This window comes from Anolis carolinensis, chromosome 2 (assembly GCF_035594765.1).
Source record: "Anolis carolinensis isolate JA03-04 chromosome 2, rAnoCar3.1.pri, whole genome shotgun sequence".
NCBI lineage: Eukaryota > Metazoa > Chordata > Lepidosauria > Squamata > Dactyloidae > Anolis > Anolis carolinensis.
In genome coordinates, this window is record NC_085842.1 from 58,886,559 (window position 1) to 58,910,237 (window position 23,679).

The window sequence follows — 23,679 nt, forward strand, 5'->3', positions numbered from 1 at the left end:
TTCTTATTTCAAGGAATTACAAAAGAGTATAGTCTTAAGGCACATCTACACTGTAGGATTATTGCAGTTTGAGGCTAATTTAATGGCCATGGCTCAATGTAACTGTGTCCTGGGAGTTGCAGTTTGGTGAGACACCTGTTTACAATGGAAAAACAAATGTGTGTGTATTTGTTAGGGAAAAACATCTTTATTGTACTGATTCCTAAATAATATACTTATATCATGTTTAGTCTGACCCTTCAAGGTGTTATAATTCAGAATCAAACACCACTTCTATATGTCATGCTACACTACAATAAGTAGAGAGCAGGGCTGTGAATTTGCTCTTGCTTTCCGCATATGAAATCCATGCTTGATGGGCCAAGTCCAAGTGGCTTCCTTGTAGGATGTGGTTGCAAAACTGTGGTATGTTAAGTCTGTGGTTGTGTCATTATAGGCCCAGCCACAGATGAGTTGAGTTGCTCAAAGTTTAGAAAGATCGATTTGCTCCTTCTGGGGAAAAAATGGCTGATCCCTTCAAACATCCTGAGAAGGTATCTTGGGAGAAAATAGTTATATATCCATAATTCAAACATCTGAAGGGTGGCTTCTAAGCAATCTATGGTACTGAGGCCCCTTCTACACAGCCATATGTGACCAGCAGTGCTGTGGAATTTGAAGAAGCATGAATGGAGGGCGAAAGGGAGAAATGTGCCAAGAGGAAGGCATGTCAAGCCAACCCTGATCGGGACCACCTTCCACCTGGAAACTGATGTCCCCACTGTGGAAGAACATGCGGGTCAAAAATAGGGCTCCACAGTGACTTCTGTATCCACCACCAGAACACCACACTTGGAAGGCAATCATACTCGGACAACGAGGGATCGCCTAAGTAAAAGTACACTGCCATATAAAATCCTGATTATTTTCCTTGAATTGGATTATATGGCAGTGTAGACTCATATAATCCAGTTCAAAGTTGATAATGTACATTGCCTGCTTTGATAATCTGGATTATATAGCAGTGTAGAAGGGGCTTGAGTCAGACTACTTAAAAGCAGTTAATACCATTGAATTACCATGTGTAGTGTCTGTTTACAAAAAGCACTAAAAATAAGATGGTTCAGAAACTGGGAGTTAAAGTAATAAACAAGGATATGCAATAAGAACAGAAAGTCCTGAATTCTAACTGCTCCTTGGCCACTTACTGAGGCGTCATCTACACTGCCATATAATCCAGATTGAATCCAGATTATCTTCTTTGGATTACAGGCATTGTAAATTCATATAATCCAGTTCAAAGCAGATAATCTTGATTCAGAAATTGATTATATGGCAGTGTAGATGAGGCCTCAATGTCTCTGGGTCTCTGTCTTTCTAATTTACCTCGCATTACGATTGTGAGGATAGCATGAGAGAAAGAAGCAAATGTATCTAAGTAGATATGAGAATTCCTTGAAGAAAGGGCAGGAAACAGATACATCAAAAATAGCCCCTTTTCATCAAGCACATCGAATACATAAGGTTAGGAGTGACCATGCCAACATATTTCCATTTTCTATGTATGGTTATGAAGGTCGAAGAAACCCAATATGAAGAAAATCAACTCATTTGTATTGTGGTCCTGGATGAGAGTTCTATGAATAACATGAAAAAAGACAAATACCGTAAATAGGTTCTAGTCCAAATCGAGCCTGAATTCCCTCTGAAAGTCATGAGATGAGAGTACTTTAACCATATTATGAAAAGATATGGCTCACCAGAAAAGATAATATTTACTGATAGTAAAATAGAAGGAAGCTGGAAAACAGAAAGACCACATTGCAGATAGTTAAGACTAAATCAAAACCGAAGAAGGATTGCTGAGGATAGGGTGACTTGGAGATCTCTGAACCATGGGGTCGCTTTAAGTCAAAAGTGACTTGACAGCAATTAAGAACAACAAGGTGACTATGGGAGTACTTATAGCACATTATTAGAAATCATTTTGGAAGAACGGAAAATAAAGTGAGGTAGTTTCAATGTTGGACACACTGAAAAAATGGGCCCATATAATAAAGTGCTAGTGAAATCATCTTAAACATATTTTATTTAACCATGTATCTAATGGTGATCCACTGGTGATTGGGAAACCCATGCATCCAGCTCTTTCCAGACAAGTGAGAACATGAGAAAGAAGTATCTCCTTTGAGAGCTCATTCCACTTCGGTGTTGACCATGGAGGAAGTGATATCTGTTCTCCTGCATTCAGCAACAGATAGCAAAGGGATAGACCACAATATCTCCCTTTAGCTAATTGACTTGGATTGCATCTACACTGTATAATTACAGTTTGACTTAACTTTAATTGTCATATCTCAATACTATGGGATTCTGGGAACTGTAGTTTAGTGGGGCACCATCAAAACGACAAAACGATTACAAAACGACAACTCCCATGATTCCATAGCATTCAGCTGTGGTGGTCAAAGTCAAACTGCATTAATTTGACAACATAGATGCACCCTTGGTTTCCACATTGGTCACAGGCAGGGGGTAGACTTTACTTCCTTTATAACTAGTATGGAAGCCAAGCAGCCCTGCAAAGCACAAAAAAGAAAGGTCTGTTTCCTCATCAGCCCACTCGGCTTCTTTGTACCAATTACAGAGGAAGCAAAAGCCATTCTTCCGCAGCCAGCATGAAAATGCAGCAGAATGGTCAAGGGGAAATGGAGTGCTCTATTGAGAGTAAAAAAGTGGTGAGTAATATCTACAAAAACACAACATAAACATGCTATTTCCCCCCAGAATCTCTCTTTCAGAGTTTCCCCACAGTACTCCTTAAACTGCACAAAGTTCATAAGATAGTCTGGAAATAATACTTTTAAGGAGAGAAGCTACCACTGTGTGCATGTTATTTTCCCCCCTATTTCCTCTTTTTAAAAGCTTTGGGATGAAATGGCAGATTGTTTTTTTGGAATGCTGGGAACCTAAAGTACAAATTGAACTTTTAGCTTTAGAGAAAAATTCTTCGTTAAAATGAGTTGCATGTATAGTTTATATGCACACAGTATCCTTCGTCTTGACATTTTCGTATCTTTTTGCCCTCATTCCCAATCATATGTAATATCAAACATCAAACATTTATCTTTATTTCACAGGGTATAATGAGACCATAGAAATATAGCTGGCCATATCCATGGATCTTGCACCAATGGCTTCAAATATCAATGGCTTGGAAATATTTGATAAAAAAGAAAATCCAAAAAGCACAACCTGATTTTGCTGTTTTATAAAAAGAATGCCATTTTACTAGGAGCCTCCGGTGGCGCAGCGGATTGAATCACTGAGCTACTGAAGTTGTTGACTGAAAGGTCAGCGGTTTGAATCCAGGGAGCGGGGTAAGCTCCCGCTGTTAGCCCCAGCTTCTACTAACCAAGCAGTTTTAAAACATGCAAATGTGAGTAGATTAATGGGTACCGCTCCAGTGGGAAGGTAATGGCACTCCATGCAGTCATGCCAGCCACATGACCTTGGAGGTGTCTATGGACAACTCCAGCTCTTTGGCTTAGAAATGGAGATGAACATCAACCCCCAGAGTCGGACACGACTAGACTTAATGTCAGGGGAAAACCTTTACCTTTAACTACCATTTTACTATGCCACTGCATATATTGGGACTTGAATATCCATGGATTTTGTTATTCAGAGACAGTCCTGGAACCAAACTCCACAGATAGAGGACCCATTGCACATCATTAAGTCCATTTAAGGAAAACCAGCCTCTTTAAACATATTCATAATTATTTGATACAGAAGTTAATACTGTAAAATTAAACATCAGATGTCAAGAATCACTATAAAACTTCTTTTTAGGTTCTTTTCAATATTTAAAAAAGCTATGCTTTATCCTACAAAGAACTTGAAACCTGACTCTAACTAGTGGTTTAGCCACCGCAAAAATCAGAATCTTAGCCTACATAAATCAGTTGCAGTGGAACATGTGATTGCATATGTGAGCATACTTAGTGTATTCACCCTTAAGGAATTAACTGAATCACCATCTAATTACCAATATCTTGGCTTTGGGTGCTTAAAACCCATACTTGATCCTTATTAAAGCTTATCTATGAATTACTGCAATAAGCACAGCATTGAAAGCTGCCATGCCAAATGCATTTGGATAACAGAGCAAACCTTACTGACGTTGCCTGTTGAAGGGAGAAAGAGAGCGGACTAAACTTTTGTGATCTATCTTGCCTGTGAAATCAAACAGATGGTTTATGATCCCTGATAGAAGTGGGTTGCGTATCCTTCCCAGATGAGGAATAAAAGAAATCCTGCTGTGATTAGATGTTAACTTTTCAAAAGAAAAAGAAAGTAGACGTATCTAGCTGTTACTAGCCATTATGTCCACTTAGTAATACATTGTAATAGCAAACTTTCACCTCAAAAGCAGTAAAATGAGGCAGTTGATGTGTCTTCACCCTGAACTTTACACACCCAGGAATGCAATGGCCAGGGGATGTGGGAAGAAGGAGCAAGGATAACCAAACACACATTTTCAGAGCTGCCTCCTCACAGTCTCTGCTCAATGAGAAATAACCAAAAGTGGGAGGGGAAAGGGGAAAACAAAACTGAGTCACCACTTGTCCACTTGGACAGAGAACATGGGAAGAAAGACACTTCTTGAGAAACAACGGGGTGGGGGATAATTTTTTTTCCATGTATGTGTGTGCTTAAAACCACTCAGTATTTGGCTTCATGGTAAACTGTAATGAAACCCAACGGACTTTCACAATGTATCTAGGATTGGTAAATGATACTGTGTGAATATAAACTTTGTGGGGAAGGATCATCATTGAACTCATTCTGTTTTCCCCATTTTTCTAAAAGAAATTCCATGTGTTGCTAGAAGCATATATAGCTGTTCCTCCATGGATTCTGCATCCATGAATTCAATCATCGATGGCTTGGAAGGATTTTTTTAAATTTCAAAAAGCAAACCTCGATTTTGCCATTATATATACGGCACAAAACTCCAGCAGATACTGAGGTAGCCTACAATATTTGTAGCCTACATTAACCTACAATATTAGATATAACACAAAGCTATGCTTTTCCTTTACAAAATATACACCCAAAGATCATGTGTGAGGTAGGGCCTACGTAATTATGTGGCTTTTGGAATCTTTCAGAGGAAAACAAATCAAAAGTGGAAGCTTTGTTCAGATGGTAGTGCTTTCTTGTCCATCCAATACAGTATACAGTATATGGATCTGCATACTTCCTTTCACTTTCTCTCTCACTCCATACCTCTCACTACACTTAACCACAGAGGTGTAAATGACCACCTCTGAATTAGTGATAATGTGAATATGTTTACTATTTACTAACCGGATTAGTAAATAAATACATGTTGGATCTTCTAACATGTTACTCATTTCTGTGCCTTGGAACACTGAGGGAAGAGTGAAATTCTAAGACCCACGCCTAATCTATTCTCAGCTGCAATACCTAGGAGGAACTATCTTAGGGACTTTGAACATGGCTTGAGTGTGCTAAATTGCAAACTAAAAATACAGGCCATTGGTTTTGTATCCCCATAAGGCATGCTCCAGCAAACACACAGTGATTAATCATTACAAAAAGCAAATGTGGTTAGACTGACAGGCTAGGACACAGGAGACCTAGGTCCAAACCTCAGTCTAACAATGTTGTGAAGATAAAACTGGGAAAAAGGAAAATTATAGATGTTATCTTGAGAAAGAATAGAACATAAATGCTTTGCTATTATTAAAAAAATAGAAAAACACATTCATATGCACACTGATTCGGCAAACAATTCAAATACAAAAATTAGTAATGCTTTAACCTTCAAAGTTCAATTATGGATGGACCAATTGTATTATTTGTATTTATTCATACCAAGGAAATTTTTAGAAACATTTTAACCTTCAAAGTTCAATTATAGTTGGATCAATTGTATTATTCATGTTTATTCATATCAAGGAGAGTTTCAACAGACATGTAAAAGCCCACCATTTAAAGTGCAAAACAATGGAGGCTCTGAAGAACCCCCTTGAAAGTTCTTTCAGGGCTACAGAAATTTCCAAATGACAATAGTCATCTAGATCTATTCAAGTTTGAATTCAGGCCTCCTTACAGTACATATATTGCTTTTGTCACCTAAGTGGATTATCTCCACTGTGAAATGGATAGGGAAAGCATATTCTTGTTGATTCCGCTGAATGTCTTAAGTTACTTTCAGTATCATCAACTCTGATATTGAATGCGATTTTCCTGCTTCTTGGCAGGGGGTTGGACTTGATGGCCCACAAGGTCTCTTCCAACACTATGATTATATGATATCCTTCTGGGCCAATTGTTTGGAATGGCATTTCGAACTATTCTTGGCCTGAATCCTTCCCATAGTAGCAACTTTAGAAGGGACTTGTATAATAGACTAAACGAAGGAAGCTTAATCCAGACATAACAAACGCACCCCTTTCAGTCAAAAGGTAATCAGTAGATCAGAAATTATGAGCCAGGATGCTATAGTAGCTCAAGTGTTGGGCTGCAATTCTAGAGACCAGGGTTTGAATCCTTGTCCAGCCATGGAAAACCAATGGGTAATCCTGAGCAAGTCACAGAGGAGGAAGGCAAAGGCAAAGTTGCTCTGAACAAACCTTGCTAAGAAAATTCTGGAGAAAATTCTGGAGAGTAGTTTCACAATTAAAGCTACTCTCCCAATTACGCCATTTTGGAAGGTACTGAAAGCATTACTACTGCCATGTGCTCTATTTATTTATTTATTTATTTCCATCATTTATATGCCGCCCTTCTCACCCGAAGGGACTCAGGGCGGCTCACAATACAGTAGAAAAATAAAACATAGCAATTAAAACAATCAATTTAAAACAATCCAATAAATACATTTAAAACAGTATAATAAAATACTTAATCCATTCGTCCACATAAACCTTGCACGTAAACCTTAGTCCGGACCGAGTTAAAGCCATCATAAATTATTCATTAAACGCTTGTTCGCAAAGCCAGGTCTTTACCATGAGGTTGCACCTGAGGAGTGTTCAGTCATTTCAGCTGGTCTAGAATACTGTGTCCAGACTGTTTGATCAAGTTATAGGGAGATGTGACTACTTTGGTATAACAGTTTCACAAGCTACTGGTCTGTTTCCGGTTCCAGCTCAAAGTGCTGGCTGCTCTATGCAATTTGTAATATGGCTGTTTCAAAGCTCATATTCTTCCTTATCAGCCTACACAGACTTTAAGGTTTCTGGGAGATGATATTCTGCGTAGTCCTACCACCCTCAGAGACACATATGGGAGAGAGATGCAGCAGAAGGCCTTCTGGGTGGCCACTCTCAGGCGTAGAAATGCTGAGAGAGTCTGAGTTGGCCTCTTTTCTGTTGTCCTTCTGCCAGAAGGCCAAGATCATTTTATTCCAACATATGTTTGACATCTAATCTGGGATTTAGGTGAAAGATCTATTGTTTCTTTTTATTTATGTGATTTTAACTGTGGTCTTTAAAGCTTTCTTGTATTGACTGTTTCCATTGTGTTTAAGTGTATCTGTTATCTTCATTGAATTTCCTGTTTTCCCTGTTTTTTTCTGTGTGGGATTTTTGTTTTCATTTATGTCTGCTTTTATGTACATTTTGCTTTTGTTAAACAACTTAAGTGTTTTATCATAAAGCCAGTGAGCGAATGAAGGAGATGGGAACTCGGAATAATAAAAACATAATAAATAAATAACAGCCCAATAAGCCTTTTATTAATACTAATATTTTGGTTAGCCAACCTCCACAATTTCTTAATTGCTAAAAAGTAACCAGGAAGAGCAGAAGTGCAACATTCAATGCCTTTTTAGTATCATAGGATCTTAGGATTCGGAAGGAACCACAAGGACCATATAATCCAACCCTGATTGTCATCTTCAAAATCAGTACTGTGAAAAGTGCAGAGCTACATATAACCAAGAGTCATGAAAGAGGATATTCCATCAAAGCTTAACCAAACCTTGCTCCCAAAACTAACAGCCTACTATGTCAGAAAGGATGCCAAATACAACTTGTCAGACTTTAAGATGAATAAAACACTGTTGTTTGGAAAAGAGAAAGACTGTGATTTTCACCCTCTGTCACATATTCGCTTTATAATGGACAGTTAGCTCTGTGAAAATCCTGTCTCTTGCTCTCCATCTAGTAGCAACAATGCTCAAAGAACAGGCTTATTATCAAAAGGTATCTGGTTGTGGCAGGTTTCCTATATACTCAATGTTTGCAGAATATGAAAGATGAGAAAGTTCTTAAGGAAAGGAGAATGCTGCTAAAATGGCCCATGAAGTCTAGCATCCTGTTCCTGACAGGAGTCAGATAGGAGCTTTCTGAAAAAACTAAAGGCAATCATCAAGCCCTGCTATTTGGCTCCCAGCAATTGCACTGCCAGGCTATAGCTTAAACAGGGAACTATCACTGATAGACTTATCAGTCATGATGAATTTGTCCAATAATTCTCTTTTCAAGTTGCCTAAACCAGTTGTCATCACTGCATCATGTGTCAACAGACTCTGTACAATAATGTCACACTGCAGGAAGGAACACAAAAGACTGCTTAAAAAACTTCTATTACAATTAGTTTCACTTAGAGAACTAAGGTTGTAGTGTTATGACTGCAAGGAACTGATCTCTACTTACTTTCGCTACATCATAAATCAGCGGTGGCAGTTACTGCTAGGCCCACCCAGCCTCTCTTGTGCATGGAGACCTATCTGTAGGTGCCTTGGGTCTTTCCTCAAGGGCAGTGGCTCTCAACCTGTGGGTCCCCATGTGTTTTGGGCTACAACTCCCAGAAATCCCAGCCAGTTTACCATCTGTTAAGATTTCTGGGAGTTGAAGGAGCCACGGGTTGAGAACCACTGCTCAAGGGAAAGCTGCTTCTACCTGTTTTCTAGTCTTCTCCTGTTTCAAGCAGTACTCCCCAAAATAATGTATCCCTACTGCCGCTAACTAGAAAGGTACAACCTGTTGAATATTCTTTATTCAGAAACCCCAAATGCTCCAAAATCGCCCACATGGGTGACTGAGATAGTGACACCTTTACTTTCTGATGGTTCAAGACACACAAACTTTGTTTCATAAAATGTTGTATATAAAATGAACATGCGATACATGAAGCATCAATGAATTTTGTGTTTAGATTTGAGTCCCTTCTCCATGATATTTCCAGGTCAAACCTCCCTTATGTGTAATGCTTGGGACCAGAAGTGTTGGGGTTTTTTAAATAGTATTTTGGAATACCTGTGTTTGTACATACATACATGGTGAGATATCCTGGAGATGGGACCCAAGTCTAAACACATCATTTATTTCTGTATCATATACACCTTCTACACATTGCCTTATTTTACACAATATTTTCAATACTTTTGCACAGGAAATAAAATTGGGTATGCTGAGCCGCAAGAAAGCAAAGATGTCATTATCTCAGCCACCCTTTTGAATGATTTGAGTATTTCCATATTCCAGGTAAGGCATATTCAACCTCCAAATATTCCCAAATCTATTGGGAATTTCCAAATACTTCTGGCTTTCAGTATTTTGGGGAAGGGATTCTTCACCTGTACCAAGTAACATTTCACAAACCTCTTAAATCTGCAAGAAACTCAATGCTTTGCTACGAATTTTTGGATTGCTGGTCTGGTCTGGATCTCAGGTGTGTGAACTGCAGCTGTGGTAGGTGAGCAAGGTAGAAATCTCTGGCCATGCTCAGAGGCCCTCTTGTGGTAATACAGACAAGGTTGCATCTGTACTGTACAATGAATGCTGTTTGACACTACTAACTAACTATCATGGCTCAATGCTATGCAATTGTGGAAGTTGTAGTTTAGTGAGACACTAACATTTTTTGACAGAAGAGGCTAATGACCTTACAAAGCTACAGTTCCCAGGATTTGATAGCACTGAGTCATGGCAGCTAAAGTGGTGTCAAAATGCATTAATTCTGCAGTGTCGATGCACCCTAGATCTGTGGAGATCCTATGGTGGGTAAGCAGGGAAAAACTCTCTGGATATGGTCAGAGGCCTGACTTCTCAAAAGTGCAGGAAATATCATGCTTTGCTACCAATGTATGGGTTACTAAGCCAGAAGCTTGCCTTGAACCCTTGGTCTGGACGTCATATCTGTGGAGTTCAGTTGTCCTGTGGTCAACCAGCAGGGCAAAACTCTCTGGACATGCTCAGAGGCACAACCTCTTCAAGATGCAGGAAATTCTGTACTTTGTTATTAAAACAAGGTCTTGAAACCTTGGTCTGGGTCTGAGATGTGTGAAGTACAGGTATGGAATAGGGCAGAACTCCCTGGACCTGCTCTGAGGACCAACCCTTTTAAACCTCGGTGCTTTACTATAAAGTTAGGTGCTGCTAGACCAGAAGCCCTGGTTTGTATCAGGTATGGAGTAGCGAAGAACTCCTTGGACCTGCTCTGAGGCCAAACCCTTTACTATGAAGGCAGGTGCTGCTTGACCAGAAGCTTGCCTTGAAGCCTTGGTCTGGATCTGAGATGTGGAGTGTCCCTGTCCTGGGTGAGCAGGGAAGAACCCTTTGCTTGTCCCTGGTTGAGAATTATTTTATATTTGGGCTCTGCTAGTTCATATCAGCCCAGTTACCACCATTGGCCACACAACTAACCCACATACCGTAACTTTGTCAACTCTAGTTGGCTCTGTAGATTAATGTGGATGTTTGTTTTGATTCTAAGTCATCATATAATTTTTGTTTGACCATGTTTGGTTTAATTAGTTAATGTTAGGTTTAATTTGGCATGAGGTTTTAATGTTGTTTTTATATGTGGGGTTTTTCATATGTGGGTTTTTCTGGGATTTTATGTCAGTGTTGGTTTGTTTTTACAGAGGCATTGAATGTTTTCTGTTGTACCATATGTTGGAATCCGCCCTGAGCCCCCTTCGGGGGATAGGATGGAATACAAATAAAGTTTTATTATTATATTATTACGCTTAGCTTTTAAGGCAGGTGCTGCTTGACCAAACACTTGCCTTGAAGCCTTGGTCTGGCTCTCAGATGTATGGGACATGGGTATGGGGTAGGGCAGAACTCCTTGGACCTGCTTTGAGGCCCAATCCTTTACTATTAAGGCAGGTGCTGCTTGACCAGAAGCTTCCCTTGAAGCCTTGTCTGGATCTGAGATGTGCAGAGTGTCCCTGTCCTGGGCAATTTGCTTTGCTATTATTGTGGAACTCCATCCCCTGGTGGGATTAGATCAGCCCCTTTCCTCCTGTCATTTTGCAAACAAGTGAAAACTTGATTTGGGAGCAAGCATTTGGTCCAGCCTAAATACCTGTGCAATATAGTTGGAATGGGCTTTGGATGGGTGAATATGACTATCTGGCTTTGGATCTATGCACAATAGTCGTCTAATGTTTACGTATGTTGATTTAACATTGTTTTAAATTGTTGCTTAATTACTTTTAATTGTTGTTGTTCGGGCATGAAATAATCCCACCCATGTAAGCCACCCTGAGTCCCCTTCGGGGTGAGAAGGGCAGGATATAAATGGCGTAAATAAATAAATAAATATTAGGGCAGGTGCTGCTAGACCAAAGCTTGCCTTGAAGCCTTGGTCTGGCACCCAGGTGCGCGAGGCACAGGTATGGAGTAGGGCAGAATTCCTTGGACCTGCTCTGAGTCTGAGGCCCAACCTTTACTATTAAGGCAGGTGCTGCTTGACCAGAAGCTTGCTTTGAAGCCTTGGTCTGGATCTGAGATGTGTGAAGTGTCCCTGTCCCGGGCGAGCAGGAAAGAACTCTTTGCTTTACTATTAAGGCAGGGTTTTTGGTTTTTTTTGGGTCAGGAGCAACTTGAGAAACTGCAAGTTGCTTCTGGTGTGAGAGAATTGGCCACCTGTAGGGACGCTGCCCAAGTGACAATGTCCTGTGGGAGGCTTCTCTCATGTTCCTGCATGGGAAGCTGGAGCTGACAGACGGGAGCTCACCTTGCTGCATGGATTCAAACCACTGACCTTTTGGTCACCAATCCTGCTGGCATAAGGGTTTAACCCATTGTGCCACCAGAGGTTCCATTAAGACAGATGCTGCTAGACCAGAAGCTTGCATTGAAGCCTTGGTCTGGCTCTCAGGCATGTGAGGCACAGGTATGGAGTAAGGCAGAACTCCCTGGACCTGCTCTGGACCAACCCTTTACTATTAAGGAAGGTGTTGCTTGACCAGAAGCTTGCCTTGAAGATTTGGTCTGGATCTGAAATGTGTGAAGTGTCTCTGTCCTGGTTAAACAGGGAAGAACTCTTTGCTTTGCTATTAGGCTGGTGCTGTTTGACCAGAGGCTTGCCTTGAAGTCTTGGTCTGGCTCCAGGTATGAGGCGCAGGTATGGAGTAGGGCAGAACTCCCTGGACCTGCTCTGTGTCTGAGGCCCACCCCTTTACTATTGCTCTGAGTCTGAGGCCCACCCCTTTACTATTAAGGCAGGTGCTGCTTGACCAGAAGCTTGCCTTGGACCTTGGTCTGGATCTGAGATGTGTGGAGTGTCCTGGGCGAGCAGGGAATAAATCTTTGCTTGCTTGGCTATTAAAGCAGACAGATGTTGCGAGACCTGAAGCCTAGGTCTGGCTCTCAGGTGTGTGGAGTGTCCCTGTCCTGCGTGAGCAGGGAAGAACTCTTTGTTTTGCTATTAGGCAGGTGCTGTTTGACAAGGAGCTTGCCTTGCGCAGGTATTTAGTAGGGCATAACTCCCTGGACCTGCTCTGAGTCCCAACCCTTTACTATTAAGGCAGGTGCTGCTTAACCTGAAGCTTACCTTGAAGCCTTGGTCTGGCTCTCAGGCGTGAGGCACAGGTATGGCGTAAGGCAGAACTCCCTGGGCCTGCACTGAAGCCCAACCATTTAATATTAAGCCAGCTGCTGCTAGACCAGAAGCTTGCTCTGAAGCCTTGGTCTGGCTCTCAGGTGTGTGAGGTGCAGGTATGGAGTAGGGCAGAATTCCCTGTACCTGCTCTATGTCTGAGATCCAACTATTAAGGCATGTACTGCTTGACCAGAAGCTTGCCTCGAAGCCTTGCTCTGGATCTGAGATGTGCAAAGTGTCCCTATCCTGGGTGAGCAGGGAAGAACTCTTTTCTTGCTTGGCTATTAAGGCTAGACCTGTTGCTAGAAGCCTTGGTCTGGCTCTCAGATGTGTGAGGCACAGGGCAGGGGTTGCTAGACCTGAAGCTTGCCTTGAAGACTTGGTCTCAGGTGTGTGGAGAGTGAGCAGGGAAGAACTCTTTGCTTTGCTATTAGGCAGGTGCTGCTTGACCAGAAGCTTGCCTTGAAGCCTTGGTCTGGTTCGGAGATGTGTGGAATGTCCCTGTCCATGGTGAGAAGGGAATAACTCTGTGCTTAGCTATAAGCCAGGTGCTGCTTGAGCAGAGGCTTGCCTTGAAGCCTTGGCCTGGCTCTCAGGTGTGGAGCAGGGCAGACCCCCCTGGCGGGCAAACCTCGAGGAGCGCCCGGCACCTGTTGCAAGGGGAACCCGCGCGCTCGCTCACCTGGATCTTCCTCCGCTCGCAGGCGGGCCCGGTGCCCTGGACCACGCTGTCGAGGACGGTGACGAGGCGGGCGTCGGGGGCGACGAAGCAGGAGTTCCTGGCCAGGCGGATGGCCTCCTCCACCTCGGCGAAGCGGAAGGCGCAGAGGGCCGCGGGCGGGGGCGGGCGGGGGGTGCCGGGGGAGGCAGGGGCGGCGGGGGCCTTCTCGAAGACGCCGAAGAGCAGCTCCTCGGGCGGGAAGACGGCGGCGGCGGGGCCGAGGCGGAGGGCGGCGCGGGCGGGGAAGACGGAGACCAGGCGGTTGAAGAGCTCTCCCTGGGCGGCGCACTGGAGGCCCATCTGGATGTAGGACTCGGTCAGCTTCTTGGTCTCCCCTCCCGCGCCCCCCGCGGCGCTCCCGTTGGCCGCGCCGCCCTCCCCGGCGTCCCCGAGGCAGATGCGCGCCAGGAGGCTGTGCGAGTGGCTCTCCTTCTCGCGCGCGTTGGCCTCGCTGTTGAGGGCCAGGTAGGCGTAGGCCGGGGAGCCCCGGGAGGAGGCGCCGGCGTGGAGGAAGGCGCGGACGAAGCTGAGCTTGTGCCGCTCCTTGGCGCCCTGCTTGATCTTGAAGATGTTGTCGTCGGAGGGGTTGATGTCGAAGGTGAAGAGGCGGGAGAGGTCCCCGCGGGCGTCGAGGGCGCGGATGGCGATCTCGGGCGTGTTCTCGAAGCGGTGGTCCTCGAGGGAGGCGTTGCGCGGGAAGAAGGGGCTGCCCAGGCCCGTGTAGGTGGCGCCCACCAGCAGGCGCGTCACCCGCCCGCGCAGCACCAGCCCCACCGTCGAGGCCTCCGCGTGGTTGGCGGCCACGTTCAGCATGCTGGGGAAGACCGCCACGGGGCCCTCGCCGCCCCCGCCCCCTCCGCCACTCGGCGGGAAGGCCACGGCCAGGGCGGAGACGTTGTCGAGGCGGCGGAGCTGGCAGAAGCCCTGGTAGACGGAGCCGCAGACCACCAGCAGGCCCTGCTCGGGGTCGGGCGCCAGGAGCTTGTTGTAGTTGTCGGTGGGGCGCTTGCGGTGCTCGCACGAGGCCTGGGGCAGCTGGGGCGCGTGGCAGAGCGGGCTGTCCTCGCGCGGGCCCTCCTCCGCCTCCGCCTCCAGCGTCAGGTTGGGCGCCGAGAGCTGGAAGAGACGGTTCACCGCCGCCAAGTACAGGCGCCCGCCCGAGGCGTCCAGGGCGAAGTTGTTGGTCAGGGTGGGCGAGGGGAAGCGGCTCCGCACCGACAGCGCCCGCCCCGAGCCCGGCGCGCTCAGCACCAGCAGCAGGAGGTACACCGAGGAGGAGACGGAGGCCGAGGAGAGCACCTGCTCAGCGCCCATCCCGCCGCTGCATCCAGCCTCTCTCTCCCGAGCGCCCAGCATAAAGCACGGCGAGAAGGAGCGGAAAGGCGCGCCTCCCTGGAAGACCCGGCACGCCTCGGCGGCTCCGGAGTGACGCCGCCAGGAAGGGAAGTCCCCAGCCCTGGTGGCCAACCATCGGCGGGCGGGCGAGCAGGCAGGAAGCCCTTCCTTGGCTGGCCGCTTTGGAAAGACCCGCTTGCCTCCCAGGGACCCCGAGTGGAGGCGGCACACCTCGGAGGGAGGGAACCAGAAGGGAAAGCCCGCCCCGAAGTCTGACAGCGTCGCTCGCTCTCCTCTCGCTCTTTCCCTCGCCCTCCCTCCTGGGTCTCTTCTTTGCCCCAACCCTCCCTCTATCCTTTCTCTCTCTCCTTTCCCCCAATTCTCTCTCTTTCGCCCTCTCTCCCTCTTCTCTTTAATTCTTTTCCCAGGTTTCTCTCTTTCTCCCTCTCCTATTTTTCTCTCTTCTCTCCTTTCCTCTCTCTTTCCTCCAACCTTCCCCAGTCTCGTTCCCTCGCCCTCCCTCCTTGGTCTCTTCTTTGCCCCAGCTCTCCCTCCCTCTATCCTCTCTCTCTCTCTCTCTCTCTCCCCTTTCCCCCAATTCTCTCCCTTTCGTCCTCTCTCCCTCTTTAATTCTCTCCCTAACCCCCTCTCTTTCTCCCTCTCCTATTTCTCTCTCTCCTTTCCTCTCTCTTTCCCCCAACCTTCCCCCGTCTCTTTCCCGCCCTCTCTTCTTGGTCTCTTCTTTTGCCCAGCTCTCCCTCTCTGTCCTCCTCTCTCTCTCTCTCTCTCTCTCTCTCTCTCTCTCTCTCTCTCTCTCTCTCTCTCCTTTTCCTCAATTCTCTCTTTCGCTCCCTCTCCCGCTCCCTCTTTAATTCTTTCCCTAACCCCCTCTCTTTCTCCCTCTCCTATTTTTCTCTCTTCTTTCCTCATTTTTTCCCCAACCGTCTCTCTCTCTCCTTCAATCTCTCTTTCCTCCGCTCTCCTTTTCCTCCTCCTTTCTCTCTCCTTGGGCACAAGCTGTTGCTCTCCGACTTCTCTCCGAGGTCTGGGTTGCAGCGAGTTTTCCGGGCTGTATGTCCCCAAAGCATTCTTTTCCAACGCTCCGCCCGCATCTATGGCAGGCATCCTCAGAGGTTGTGAGCTTTGTTGGAAACTAGGCAAGTGGGGTTTATATATCTGTGCAAGGTCCAGGGTAGGGAAAAGAACTCTTGTCTGTTGGAGGCAAGTGTGAATGTTGTAAGTAACCATCTTGATTAGCATTGAAAAGCCTTTCAGCTTCAAGGCCTGGCTGATTCCTGCCTGAGGTCTGTTGAAAACTAGTCAAGAGGGCTTTGTTAGGAGGTGTTAGCTGGCCCTGATTGTTTTCTGTCTGGATTTCTCCTGTTTTTCTGAGTGTTGTTCTCTGTTTACTGAACAAAATGAACAAAATATGGCTCCCAATATTTAAAAAAACCTGTAAAATCAAAACATCAAATAAAGAATAACACTCAAAAACAGGGGAGTTCCTGACAAGAAACAATCAGGGCCAGCTAACACCTCCCAACAAAGGATTCCCCTAGGCAGGAAGCAGTCAGACCTTGGAGCTACAAAGCTAATCAAGGTGGCCAGTTGCAACATTCACACCTACCTCCAACAGACAAGAGTTTTTTCTCTCAACCTGGACCTTCCACAGATATATGAGCCTCACTTGCCTATTTTCCAACAGACCTCACAATCTCTGAGTATGCCTGCCATAGATGTGGGCAAAACGTCAGGAGAGAATGCTTCTGGAACATGGCCATACAGAAACCCAGTGATTCCGACCATGAAAGCCTTCGACAATGCTAGTGTGTATGTTGCAATTGGTCAGCTTGATTAGCATTGACTAGCCTTTCAGCTTCAAGGTCTGGCTGCTTCCTGCCTGGGGGAATTTTTTGTTGGGAGGTGTTAGCTGGCTCTGATTGTTTCTTGTCTGGAATTCCTTTGTTTTCAGAGTGTTTTTCTTTGTTTACTGTCCTGATTTTAGAGGTTTTTTAAATACTGGTAGCCAGACTTTGTTCCTTTTCATGGCTTCCTCCTTTCTGTTGAAATTGTCCACATGCATGTGGATTTCAATGGCTTCTCTGTGTAGTTTGACATGGTGGTTGTTAGAGTGGTCCAGCATTTCTGTGTTCTCAAATAATATGCTGTGTCCAGGTTGGTTCATCAAGTGCTCTGCTATGGCGGACTTCTCTGGTTGAGTTAGCTTGCAATGCCTTTCCCCAAGCTTCTTTCTTTTTCCCTCTCCGTTTTTCCCTCTCTTCTCTCCTTTCCCCAATGGGCCACAAAGTGGAGTCCACGACATGCCAGTGTGGAGAAGAACAAACCCCAGACCACTTAATACAATCCAGTCTGAGCCCTGCCACATGCACAATGGAGGATCTTCTTATAGCAACACCAGAGTCACTCCAAGTGACCAGCTACTGGTCAAAGGATATTTAGTATAATCCCAAGTTTTTAACTGTGTGCTTTTAAATACGTTACAACGTATCCTCGATTTGCTTCTGACACGATAAATAAATCCCCAACCTTCCCCCCTCTCTCTTCTCTCCCCTCCCTCACTTTCCCCCAACCCTTCCTCTTCCTCAGTCTCTCTTTCCCTGCTCTCCTTTCCCTCCTTCTTTCTCTCTCTCTCTCTCTGCCTGGGGACAAGCTGTTGCTCTCCAACTTCTCTGAGGTCCTTCTCTCCCCCCCTCCCTTTCCCCCATCGATTCCCCCTCCTCTCTTTCTCTATTTAGGGTTTGTCATGTGAATATGATTAAGTTAAAGCCATCCCCCCCCCCCACCACACACACACCCAAAAAGCTGGAAGGCAATTGTGGCCCCCACCCCAAAAACACAAAGAAGTGGCTCTGAAGAGCAATCGATGTCTTCATGTCTTCGCTAACAAATACATCTTCTGTTAACGGGGTATTTATTTATTTATTTGTTTATATTTGGTCTTCTTCTTCTTCAGCGTTGGGCGGGCAGCAAGAATGCAGGCAGGACCGCTGTGACAGAGAGAGGCAAGGAGAGGTTGAACCTTTTTTGGTGGTTGTTGTTGTTCTGTCCTAGCCCTAAAACACCATCGCAATCATTTGTAAAAATAGACCTCTAACTAAACACCATTAATTTGAGGCAAGGCGGCACTCAGCCGCCCTTCTCCTTGGAGCTGCCTCCCACCCCCATAATGAAAATAAGTTAACACTCAGGCCTCTTAAAGTGTCCCATCTCTCCCCACCCTTAAAAGGGTTTTACAAGGAAGGATAACAAAATAGAGAAGGTCAGGCTGTCTGGGGTTTGGGGCTGAGGAATAAATTAACTGGACAAATATGCCAAGCAGGGAGGATTTGATGAGTTTAGTCCCATTGTGCCTCAGTCAGGGATGAGGGGGCTGCCAAATGTCCTTCAGAATACAGGCAGTCCCCGAGTTACAAACATCTGACTTACAAATGGCTCACAGATAAGAACGTGGCTGAAATAACATGAAGTGAGAGAAATCTACCCCTTGGAAGGGAAATTCATTCCTGGAAGAGTTATCATGAGAAAAAGGTGTCTCCACTGGAGCTTTTTCACCAATCCTAGCTGCCCCTGATTGTTTCCTATCTGGATGTTGTTTTCTGAATGTTGTTCTTTATTTACTGTCCTGATTTTAGAGTTTTTAAATACTGGTAGCTAGATTTTGTTCATTTTCATGGTTTTCTCCTTTCTGTTGAAATTGTCCACATGTTTGTGGGTTTCAATGGCCAGCTAACGCCTCCCAACAAAGGATCCCCCAACCAGGATGCAGCCAGGTTTTGAAGCTGCAAGGCCATTCAATGCTAATCAAGATGACCAATTGCAACTTTCATAGCTGCCTCAAGCAGACAAGAGTTCTTTCTCCCACCCTGGACATTCCACAAATATATGAACCCCACTTGCCTAGTTTCCAACAGACCTCACAACCTCTGAGGATGCCTGCCATAGACGTGGGTGAAACGTCAGGAGAGAATGCATCTCATTCTCATGGCCATTCAGGAGCCCCCGGTGGCACAATGGGTTAAACCCTTGTGCCACCATAGAACCTATTTTGTAACTTGGGAACTGCCTTTATACTTGACTCCAGAACTTCACTGCACTGCTTGTATCTTGCCAAGCATATATTTTATTTCTTCACACACTACAATTGACATCTTATTGTTTAGTCCAACTGGACTGTCCATTCAACCAGTTGTTGAATGATGAGTCTACACATTGATAAATCTAATGGATTCAATGCGGGTATTCTAGTCAAAACTTAAAGAGAATTTAAACTTAGGTGTGGCACAGACCAGATATATTTCTAGTTTATTTCTGAAAGCAGGTTAACTATCCCTTATCTGAAATGCTTGGTCCCAGAAGTGTTTGGCATTTTGGAATATATGTATTTGCATATACATACATAATGAGATATCTTAGAGACAGGACCCAGGTCTAAACACGAAAGCCATTTATACTTCTTAAACACCGTATACATACAGCCTGAAGCTAATTTTACAGACTATTTTAAACAATTGTATGCATGAAACAGAGTTGGCGTACATTGAAGCATCAAAAAAACAAAGGTGTCATTTTCTCAGTAACTGATATGAGCAGTTTGGGATTTCAGCATTCCAGATAAGGGATGCTTGGTTGCACATGGAAGAGACAGTTTTGACAGTATCTCTTCTATAGAGAGTCAGCATGGTTTGAACTTCTGACTGAGATTCTGGTGACCAGGGTTCAATTTCCCACCTGGCCATGGAAACCCATTTGGGCAAGTCACACTCTTTCAATATCACAGAGGTAAATATTGCCAAGGCAATCCCATGATAAGTCCACCTTAGTTTGACCCTTAAATCTGAACATTGTTGTGTGTTGAGGGCACAAACAATGGCATCTTCTCTAGAAGTCCTAGATCTGTTTAATACCAAATTCAGCTCTTAAACAGAACGTAGTGGCAACCCCAGCAGTGGGTTTGTAGTACCAGGAAAGGACAGGAAAACACTTATTTCCTTGTTGCATTAAAACTACCAGATGTAGCGAGACATACTTTGAATATTTTCTTCCTGAAGTGCAAAAATAAATTGATTGACCAAGACCGGGGGTAGGGGTGGGGGTGGGATCCTACTTGCTTCGGTGTCTCAGGCAGCAAAATATCTTGAGCCAGCTTAGAGTGCTGTATGCAATAACCTATTTAAAATGCTTATTAGCCTCATAGCAGCTTTCAGTGTACCACTTTTGAACTACTGCCATGTATTGGGCAATGTGTTAGACCAGAGGTCCTCAAACTTTTAAAGCAAAGGGCCGGTCTACAATCCTTCAGACTGTTGAGGGGCCGAATTATCATTTGAAAAAAAATACGAACAAATTCCTATGCACACTGCACATATCTTATTTGTAGTGCAAAACAACAACAATAACAATGAAAGAACAATACAATATTTAAAAATGAAAATAATTTTAACCAACATAAACCTATCAGGATTTCAGTAGGAAGTGTGGGCCTGCTTCAGGCCAATGAGATAGTCAGGTTATTTATTTATTTATTTATTTACTTACAGCATTTATATTCCGCCCTTCTCACCCTGTAGGGGACTCAGGGCGGATCACATTACACATATATAGGCAAACATTCAATGCATTTTAACATAGAACAAAGACAAACAAACATAGGCTCCGAGCGGGCCTCGAACTCATGACCTCCTGGTCAGAGTGATTCATTGCAGTTAATTGCAGCTGGCTTGCTCTCCCGCCTGCGCCACAGCCCGGGCCCAGGTTAATTAGGATTGTTGTTGTTGTTGTTGTGTGTCTTCAAGTCATTTGAAACTTTGGGCGAGCCTAAGTCCAAAATTATTTATTTATTCATTTACTACATTTATTTACTACATTTGTATCCCACCCTTCTCACCCCAAAGGGAACTCAGAGCAGCTGTATGTACATACAATATATTATTAGCATAGCACAATATTAGCATTATACTATATTGAACTATACTACTATATTGTAATATTATATGTAATATATAACATATAATTAATATTATTATATGGTATTATTGTTAGTATTATATTGTATAAAATGATAATCTTATCACTATTATATGTATATACAATATATTATATTATTAAAACTGATATAAAAATATTATATTATAAATGAGGGCAGGGGCCAGGTAAATTACCTTGGAGGGCCGCATCCGGCCCCCGGACCTTAGTTTGGGGACCCCTGTGTTAGACTGTGATCTGGAAAACATGAGTATGTATCTCCACTCTGGGTTATCAACATCTTTCTCTAAACTTCATAGAATCATAGAGTTGGAAGAGACCTAGTGGGCTATCAAGTCCAACTCCCTGCCAAGAAACAGGAAAATTGCATTTGAAGCACTCCTGACAGGTGGCCATCCAGCCTCTGCTTAAAAGCCTCCAAAGAAGGAGCTCCTACCACACTCTGGTGCAGAGAGTGCCACTGCTGAACAGCTTGCACAGTTAGGAAGTTCTTCCTAATGTTCAGGTGGAATCTCCTTCCCCATGTTCTATTTTCATCAACCTGAACTTCTCAAAAAAGATTTGAAGGGATAGAAATGTAAAAAGTAAACACTTTCATAAATTGAATTTGGTGATGTCATTAAGGTATTTGGAACCCTTGTCCAGTTTCTTGTTTCTTATCTTTGCTAAAACTCTTATGAAGATCTTTATCCTACTTCATCTGAGGCATTACTGGGCTATTAAAGGATTTGCATACTGGCCTTTCCCACTTCTTAAACTGGTTCAGGACCAGGAGCACTGTGAAAAATAGAAGCTCAGTCCTTTTTTTAGCTTGCAGATGCTAAACTCTAGCTGGTGTCAAGTCAACTGAATGAGAGAGAAAGAGGCAGAGATGCTCAGAAGATCAGACTAGGGATCAAAAGTATGGTACATGGCAATAATTTAGATCTGAGAGAAAGTGAGACATCAAAAGACAAGGGAAGCCTGTGCATCTGTTGACAAATCAACCCCCCACCCAAAAGATAAACTCCATATAAGTCTCTAAACCAAAATATGAATTTTATTATATATATATTTTTACATTAATATAAGTTTTGCTCCATTTTGATAGTTTGCAACAGACTTCGTTTCCAGCAGCCTGGCCAGAAACTGCACATTATGGAAGGGATTACTTAACCCCAGCCAACGAGGACCCGGATTGAAGCTGAGATGATTTCTGGTTGATCAGGTGGTCCAAGGAGGGTGTGGGGATTTTGAATGGTTGTCAAAGGGGATAAAATGTTTTTTTATATATTGCTTGGTTATGTCTGCTTCATTTTGAATGAAGACTCTGTATCAGACATCATATCAGGCCTGAAAGGTAACAAACCTCTGTTCCTGTTGCCTTCACCTGGTTTGTTTGTCTTCATCTGGCTGACAATGTAGTGGGGCACCAGATCCTCCTTGCACTCCTTGGCAGCTAGATGAATTTTGGCTTCATATACACAAATCTAGATGTAATTTATAATGGATTTATTTCCATTTTACTTAAATCGATGCAAATTAATTAATTTCTCATAGAAATGATCTGCTAATAAAATGAATTCTTCCATTAGTTTATACCCTGCTCCAAGTTGTCTCATATCAATAGTCTCCCTTTAGTTTCAAGTTCCTCTTAGTCTTTATGTGAAAAATATGCAAAAGAGACTGGTAAGTATTTTTCTCCTGGAACCATATCTGAAATTCATATACAGTGTTCCCTCACTTATCACGGGGCTTAGGTTCTAGGACCACCTGCAATAAGTGAAAATCCGCAAAGTAGGGGCACTATATTTATTTTAATATTTATACATTATTTTAGTAGTTATATACTATTTTAAGTCTTTATCAACCAATCATGTGTTGATAAATTGCCTCCTTCTCCTCCCGTTGCCGCTTGGGCTCCTTTTCTCTTCCTTTCGGCTTTTCCTTCCTCCCTTCCTTAGGCTATAAATTGTAATTTTTTATGATTTATAATAGTCTTTTAGAGTTTGTTGAAAAACCACGAAAAGTGAACCGAGAAGTAGTGAGGAAACACTGTACCTAAAATGGCAGGTTTTGTGACAGAAAATAATATGACAGAAAAGGCTAACTAAGAGACAAATCAGCAAATCACCCTCAGTTTCCCAATTCCCATCCAGGTCTTACATCAGAATTTAAGACATCCCCCTTCAATTAATGAATAATTACCTTCCTAGCTCAAGTTCAAAATAAGGTGGTATACAATTCTGTTGAATGTCTTTAGAATTCTGGTTCATTGATGGACAGGCTTCTTGTGGGGCAGGGAAGGTAAAGGAAAGGGGCAACGGGCAGAAAAGGAGAATATATTCTGGATAGAAAAAAGGATTAGAGAGGTTCAGGAATATATAAAATACGTCCCTACATAACAGATTAGGAAAAAATGGGAGGGCTGCATAGCCACTGTGCAAGCTGGGAGGAATACTGTTGTCTGCTTTCCCACCTGGATTTCCCAAACATGGGAGTCCAGGTGGTCAGGGAAGCATTACTTACCAATAATAATTGCAATCTCCAGCTAGCACAAATTTATTTTGTTCTCACTAAATGGTGATGCAGCAGAGAATGAAGGGTTATTGCAATATGTGGGAATGGGGATAGTTAAAACTTTTCTTCTCAGCTGCAATTCCCATTGAAAATTGGCCCCTGTGTCAAAGGGATAGGACTTCTCTGTCAGTCCCACTTCAACATTCTCATCAGTGCAAATACACATCCAAGGCTCTGGGGAATAGATCTGGGACTCTGAGCTTGCA

The 23,679-nt window shown here is 43.8% G+C and overlaps 1 protein-coding gene and 1 long non-coding RNA gene across 2 annotated transcripts in view; both read right to left on the reverse strand.

Annotated features, from left to right (window-relative positions):
* plxnd1 (plexin D1) overlaps window positions 1-14,991 on the reverse strand; it is a 223,506-nt gene extending 208,515 nt beyond the window's left edge. The window contains exon 1 of the mRNA XM_062969773.1: window positions 13,538-14,991. Coding sequence (XP_062825843.1) covers window positions 13,538-14,932 — 1,395 coding nt within the window. The 5' untranslated portion in view covers window positions 14,933-14,991. The remainder of the gene's footprint in view (window positions 1-13,537) is intronic.
* Window positions 6,757-13,526, reverse strand: LOC134296014 (uncharacterized). Its single transcript, XR_010002564.1, has 2 exons — window positions 13,306-13,526; window positions 6,757-13,214 (listed from the first exon to the last, which is right to left on the reverse strand). It is a non-coding gene; the product is annotated as an uncharacterized LOC134296014 (long non-coding RNA).
* Window positions 14,992-23,679: the final 8,688 nt, after the last annotated feature.